Source organism: Eubalaena glacialis, chromosome 6 (assembly GCF_028564815.1).
Source record: "Eubalaena glacialis isolate mEubGla1 chromosome 6, mEubGla1.1.hap2.+ XY, whole genome shotgun sequence".
NCBI classification, from domain to species: domain Eukaryota; kingdom Metazoa; phylum Chordata; class Mammalia; order Artiodactyla; family Balaenidae; genus Eubalaena; species Eubalaena glacialis.
The window spans coordinates 110788062-110795246 of record NC_083721.1 but is presented as its reverse complement, the minus strand read 5'-3'; the positions used below and the strand labels follow the sequence as shown (position 1 = coordinate 110795246).

Genomic DNA, 7185 nt, shown 5'->3' with positions numbered 1-7185 from the left:
GGGTGGCTGGAGTGGATTTGGAGGAGGTGATGTTTGAGCTGAGATCTGAATGACCAGAGATAAATGTCAGCTCTCATTAAATTATGAAAGTTTTCCTTTGTGTTGGTGACTCTTTCAAACATTCTTATTTAAAAATCTCTTATCAATATAAAATCCTTTCTAGCAGGACACCACTAGGAGATCTTGAGCCTCTCTCCCACTAGCACATGCCTGTGTTCAAACAGGTCATTGTCAACATCTTGGAGCTTTTCCCCTGAACTTCATCTTGACAGCACCCAGCTGTGCCCACCCCTGGGTCTCTCTCCCTTGGCTCCAGCTGGGTGCTCACCCACCTTGTCATGCCTCAGTTCCTGGAAGAGCCTGACTCTGTTGTGCCCACCTGACAGAAAGTACAGGACTGGGTTGCGGCAGCTGCTCAGGCTCACCAGAGGCCTCCATATCTTGTAGGCCAGGCTGGCCACCATCAAGAGCTGGCAGTTCTGTGAAGGTAGGAAGCGGAGCGTGAGGTAGAGGGAGCGTGTTATGTGGAAGGGCACAAAACAGAGGGTGAAGAGGCCGCACACCAGCAGGGTGGTATGGAGGGACTTGGCCCGGGCCGCGCTGCCCACCATCATGAGAGTCTCCCCTGGCTTGGTCAGGCTCCTGACCATCAGCGAGTAGCACACCAAGATGACCAAGGAGGGAAAGACAAAGCAGGACCACATCAGGACCACGCCGTAGGCGGAAAACTGATCAAAATGCTCTGGGCTGGTCATGTCGTGGCAGACCATCTGGCCGTTGATGTAGTCCATTTGGGAGAAGACCAGCGTGGGCAGCAGCTGGGGGACCACCAGGGCCCACGTGGCGGCGGTGCCCAGCAGGGCATGCCGGCGGGTCCGGTAGGGCAGCGAACGCAGCGGGTGGCACACGCGCAGGAAGCGGTGCACGGAGATGCAGGTCAGCAGCAGGATGCTGCTGTAGAGGTTGGTGTAGAACAGGAAGCGCACCAGCTTGCAGAGCAGCTCCCCGAAGGGCCATCTGTCACCCAGGGAGTAGGTGATGATGAGGAAGGGCAATGTCAGCACATAAAGCAGGTCGGCTACCATCAGGTTCACCAGATTGATGGTGGCACAGCTCCAGCGCTTGGTTTGGTGCCAGGAGAGCCACAGAACAGTGCCATTCAGGGGGAGGCCTAGCATGAAGATGATACTGTAGGTCAGGGGGAGGTAGATTTGTTTGTAGTCCTCCGAGAAATAGCAGAATCTTTCTTCCTTTGAGATGTTGGTATCCAGCTTCTCTATCTCCTGGGAGGCTCCCTCTGGGAGCACAGCTGTTCCTGCTTCTCCTTCCCCTGGGGAGAAACAAAATGGGTGGCAGAGCATCATGACCTCAGCTGGGTGTTAGTGTCTGCCTTGATTTGGCATTCAACTCCCAAAGTCTGGTCAGAGTCCTTGTTTGAGAGAGACCAGCTCCAGAAAAAAAAGAGTTAACCCCAAGGGCAAAGCAGTCTTCAAAAGCAGGGCTTCTAGACTTACCAGGTCCACAGGGCTGCCCTTACCCTGACTTGTATGCTCTTGGCTCCAGGCTGGGTTGGTAGGAAGCTCAGATATAAATGGTGGCAGGAAGATGCTGCTGTCATTTGAACAGGACACACCACCTCCAACGCTGTGACTTGTTCTCACCCCACATGCCATGGTGGAGTAGAAAGTGATCCTTGGGGGCTAGGGAGGATTAGGGAAAGCACAGGTTTTGCCTGCAGGCTCTGCGGGAGGATTTTGATTTGTATCTCTTTCAGGATTTATTAACTGCGTATTTGAATCCTGAGGCCGATTTGCTTATTAACCATCTCAGCATCCCGGACATCCAAGAAAACAGATCTGAACCATGAAGCCAGGTGCATCTTCTTTCCTACCCCTGTCCCTGCTGACAAAACAGATCCAACAGGCGGACCCACAGAGCTGAGGTAGCTGTGTGTGGAGCCTGCAGTTTCTGGTGCGTTGAGAAATCAGTGGGCCAGTCAGCATGGAGCCTACAGGGGTGGAATGAAGTTGATTTCTAGGGGTTAACCTTCAGAAAGATGAGTTAATACGGGGCAAGAGAGAAAAGTTTAAGTTGGGTAATTTTGGGGTACATTGAGTGTTGGCTGTATACTGTACCATATAGATGTTTATTCACAACAGAAGGAACAGAGACCTCATGCATTCTGTCAACAAACACTTACGGAGCATCTATTGGTCAGGCACTAGGGATAAAAGGTGAATAAAGCACGGTCCTCGCTCTCCAGGCTCTCACAGTCCGGTGGGGAAGACAAGCAGATACATTGCCTTGCAATGTGGGAAATGGTCAACCAAATGCTGGGAAAACCAGCAGGGTGCTGAGGGAGTCGAGTGAAGGCTTCTTAGACTAGTGCCATGGTAGCTGCTTGGGGGAACAAAGAGGAGCTTGCTGGGAAAGAAGGGTGAGGGGCATTTGGGGCAGGGTTGGGGGCACAGCACATGCAAGGAGACAGAGCCGAAGGGTCCTGGGATGGCAGGATTACCAGTGTGGAGGGTGAAAACTGAGGAGGCATAAGGAGGATGATGGATGTGCTTAAGCAGGACAGTGACGGGATGAGGCTGTGTGGCAGGAAGACACCCGGCAGCAGCACGGAACCAAGGCTGGAACAGTCAGACTGTAAGGGCGCCGGAGCAGTGCATGCAGGTGGGAGATGCTCGGGACCCCAAGTGAGGCCATACAGGGTTGACAAGGAGAGAGGACTTGACCCCAGAGGCACTGCTGAGGCAGGAGCAACAGGACAGATTGGATGTGGGGCGTGAGCCAGAGGAGGTGTTGAGGGTGTCCCTGAGACCGGGCAGGCGGTGAGGCCAGTGCCTGAGCTGAAGCCTGAAGCGTGAAGCCTGGGACCGATGCTCCGAGGTGGTGGGGACGTGCTGCAGCCTGCCAAGGGGCTCGCCACCTCGTCACCTGACTTGAAGATCTGCCTGACTGGGAGAGCAAAGCTTTTTGGCTGGGTGAGTAAAAAGAATGTCGTTTTCATTCATTTTGTCCCATCACCTTCTACGTGGAGGGCTGGCAAATGCTTAGTTATTTCCAGCGAAGCTGCCTTCCCAGCTCGGTGTGGGCGCTCAGAGGGAGGCTGAGGAGGGGAACCAGGCTGGTCCAATGCAGACTCGGGTCTGCCAGTTCACACCGTGATTTTGCTTAGTCCTCAAAACAACCGTGTGGATGAAGCATTAGCTCCATTTTACTGTGAGGAAATCGCGGGTCAGAGAAGACACCCTGATGGGGCTCGCTAGGCCCTGCAGTCTGGTGGGTTTGCTCCTGATGGGGGCTGTGGGCTTCTGCCCCCTCACAGCTGTGGTGAAAAGCACTCAAATCCCAGTTCTGCCAGGGACCATGAGTACAGTCTGAAGAAGCAAGTTACCTTATCTCTCTGAGTGACAGTCTCCCCAGTTGTAACATGGGACAGTGTCTCTGGTGAGGTTGCTGTGAGAATTAGCTGGAAGAAAGGCACACTCACAAGGGAGTGACCCAACACGTTTTGGTTCTCTTCCCTCCCCTCCTCCCTCTTCTGCTAGAGACCATGGTGCCCTGGAAGCCTGAGCTCTTTGGTTTATGTGGAAGGATGGGAGGACGAGTGTGACTTTACTACCTCATAACTGACAAGGTCACTTTTCTTCCTGGCTATGACCTTCTGCTGTGGTCTGAATTGTGTCACCTACAAATTCATGTATTGAACCCCTAACCTGTAGTGTGACTACATTTGGAGTAAGGAAGTAATTAAAGTCAAATAAGGTCATAAGAATGGGGGCTTACATATACCTGGAGAAAACCATAATTCAAAAAGAGTCATGCACCACAATGTTCATTGCAGCACTATTTACAATAGCCAGGACATGGAAGCAACCTCAGTGTCCATCCACAGATGCATGGATAAAGAAGATGTGGCACATATATACAATGGAATATTACTCAGCCATAAAAAGAAACGAAATTGAGTTATTTGTAGTGAGGTGGATGGACCTAGAGTCTGTCATACAGAGTGAAGTAAGTCAGAAAGAGGAAAACAAATACCATATGCTAACACATATATATGGAATCTAAAAAAAAAAAGGGTTCTGAAGAACCTAGGGGCAGGACAGGAATAAAGACTCAGATGTAGAGAATGGACTTGAGGACACTGGGAGGGGGAAGGGTAAGCTGGGATGAAGTGAGAGAGGGGCATGGACATATATACACTACCAAATGTAAAATAGCTAGTGGGAAGCAGCCACATAGCACAGGGAGATCAGCTCGGTGTTTTGTGACCACCTAGAGGGATGGGATAGGGAGGGTGGGAGGGAAACACAAGAGGGAGGGGATATGGGGATATATGTATATGTATAGCTGATTCACTTTGTTATACAGCAGAAACTAACACACCATTGTAAAGCAATTATACTCCAATAAAGATGTTAAAAAAAAAGAGTGGGGCCCTAATCCAGTAGGATTAGTGTCTTAATAATAAAGGACAGCAGAGAGCTTTCTCTCTCTTGTGAGGACGTAGCAAGAAGGTGGACTGTAAGCCAGGACGAGAGCTCTCATCAGGAACCAAACCCTGCAGTTCTTGAGATTTTGGACTTCCCAGTTTCCATAACTGTGAGAAATACATTTCTGTTGTTTTAAACCACCCAGTCTGTGGCATTTTGTTCCAGCAGTTTGAGAAGACTAAGATATCTTCCATGCATTTCCAGGCCTACCCAGTCTGGAGGGACAGCTTTTGGTGAGAGATTGACCATCCTTAGTCGAGACATTGTGTAAGAGAACTACACAGTGTTTGGACCAGTGCATTATTGAGGCTGCTATTATGGAGAAAGGAAGAGGGAGAAAAACTCAGGCCATAAAGGGTTAATTCACTTGCCAAAAGCTGTGATGACGTTGACCGCCTCCTCCTTGAAGCCTCTTTTCTAGCCTCTGCAATCCCCTGACTTTTCTCCTGTCTCCCTAGAACTCCTAGCTTCCTCCATTCATTGGGATGCAACATTGAGGGGCTATTAGCTATTCACAGAACAAAGGAAAAGACTCAGTGGAAGAGAAGCAGGCTGGGGTTTTACAATAGAGAGAAGAGAAGTTGGGGGACGGTTGCTGTGATGAATGGAATTCTCAGGAGAGAGATGGCCTCACTTCTAGAAAGTGAGTGTATGTTGTAACATGTAGTTTCCCCTCTTTGTCAGCATTTCTTCACAAGCTTTCAAAAAGACTGACATGGTTTAGAGTTGGAATTTGTTTCACTGTTGGACTCAGTGGGGATTTGGGCCTTGAGAAAATAATGAAGTGAGAATCCTGAATGTGGGTTAAATGGGTACCATGACTTCTGATCTTCAGCCTAGAGTTCTTCCCACTGTGGGTCGCCAAGAGCCTGGGCCTGTTTCTGGCTCCCTGCTAAACAGGGGTCTCAGCTAGTCATCCCCGGAGCAGCAATGACCTCTGAGTACCATGGTGGACATCTTCCCAAGGGGACAAGGAAGTCTTTATCATTTTCATGGTTTGAAATAGTTATTACTACCCAGAGAAATGACTCAGCTAAGATGAAGAAAGAGGTGTTCTCTCTCCTTTAATAAGTATTTGTAAGATACATATTTCAAGAGTTCAGAAAAGGGAAAAGTTATGAATAAATTTGAGTAGCAACGAAATCTTAACTGCCTTTCAGTTGTGGAGGAGTGGTTGTTGAATTGAGAAAATAAGATCCCCTTTAAAAAAGATTTTGGGTCAAAGGAGTAGGCATTGCTTATTTTCATTTTTAAAATGCCACTATTGTATTATAAATGTGTTTAAATCTATAAATTGATTTTAATATTTAATATTTTACTTGTATCTAGAGACCTTTCTTAGAGAAATGGAGCTATTTAATGGCGTCTCATAAATGCCTTCAGACAGTAAATTTGTTTTTACAAGTTATTCCTTAAAACTGTTGATAAATATATGCATTTCTTTAAAATGTTTACTTTTACCTTTAATTTTTAATACAAATTTTAAAGGTTACACTCCATTAACAGTTATTACAAAATATTGGCTATATTCCCCGTGTTGTATAATACATCCCTGAGCCTCTCTTACACCCAATAGCTTGTACCTCCCACTCCCCACCCCTATATGCCCCGCCCACAGTGGTGTGGAAAACAGTATGGAGGTTTCTCAAAAAGCCACTGTAATATATGCATTTCTTAATTTCCAAAGATGAATTAGAAATTTATTGTTCATACTCATATTCACAACATAATTTTTTTATTTTTCAATAAGTTTTAAAAAATAGGGCCCCAAGGTACATTTAATTAGGTGGTGGATTACAGTAGTCGGTGGTTTACTTTGAATTACTTTTCCTGTGTGTTTCAAATCCACTAGATAGTTTGGTGTTATTTGGCCAATAGACCACTGGGTGGCGATGAAGACTGACAGACAGGTTACAATTTTTCCCTCCAGAAGGAAGCAGAAATTGGGACTGGGCTCAGGTCCAGCCATAGCAGCTGTGGATAAGATATAATTCATTGAGGACATACAGAAAATCACAGCAACCAAACCACCTCCTATTGGTCTTTTGTCCAAAGTTACTATGTTAGGTTCACACAATGAAATGGTGTTGCAATCAGCTGAAAGCAGCCTTGCTGGGATTGATTTTTAAAAAGATCTTGTGAGATAGGCATGGCCAGCATTATTTCCCCCATTATACAGCTGAGCAAACTGAGGTTCAGTGGAAGTCTTATCTGCAATGATTTAGGAAAAGCCTGGGCTTCTTTTACAAAGCAGAGACTCAGCAAATTTCCAGATTTCCAGGGAATTTTTTTTTTTTTTTAGCTACCTTCCCCCTTATCACCCCCCTAACCACATAACAAAGAAAGAAGACAAGGAAATAAAAGAGCAGGTCATCCCTGAAGTCACTAGATGTAGTGCCTTTGTTATAGATAACTGAACCCTAGCTCAAAAAGCATGGTCTAGAGATAATGGTAAAGAGAAAGAGGACAAAACAGAGTTTTAAAAAACTGTCAAGAACGAGATCTACCTAGCAACCCAGTTTTTTTTTTAAATTAATTTATTTATTTATGGCTGCGTTGGGTCTTCATTGCTGCACGTGGGCTTTCTCTAGTTGCGGTGAGCGGGGGCTACTCTTCGTTGTGGTGCGCGGGCTTCTCATTGCGGTGGCTTCTCTTGTTGCGGAGCACGGGCTCTAGG

General features: G+C 47.1%; 1 protein-coding gene across 1 annotated transcript; it reads right to left on the bottom strand.

Annotated features, from left to right (window-relative positions):
- Window positions 1-260: 260 nt before the first annotated feature.
- Window positions 261-1361, bottom strand: LOC133093025 (P2Y purinoceptor 3-like). The gene is given in 3 exon segments (XM_061192759.1): window positions 261-384; window positions 386-687; window positions 690-1361. Coding segments are annotated over 3 exon segments (1098 nt in total).
- Window positions 1362-7185: the final 5824 nt, after the last annotated feature.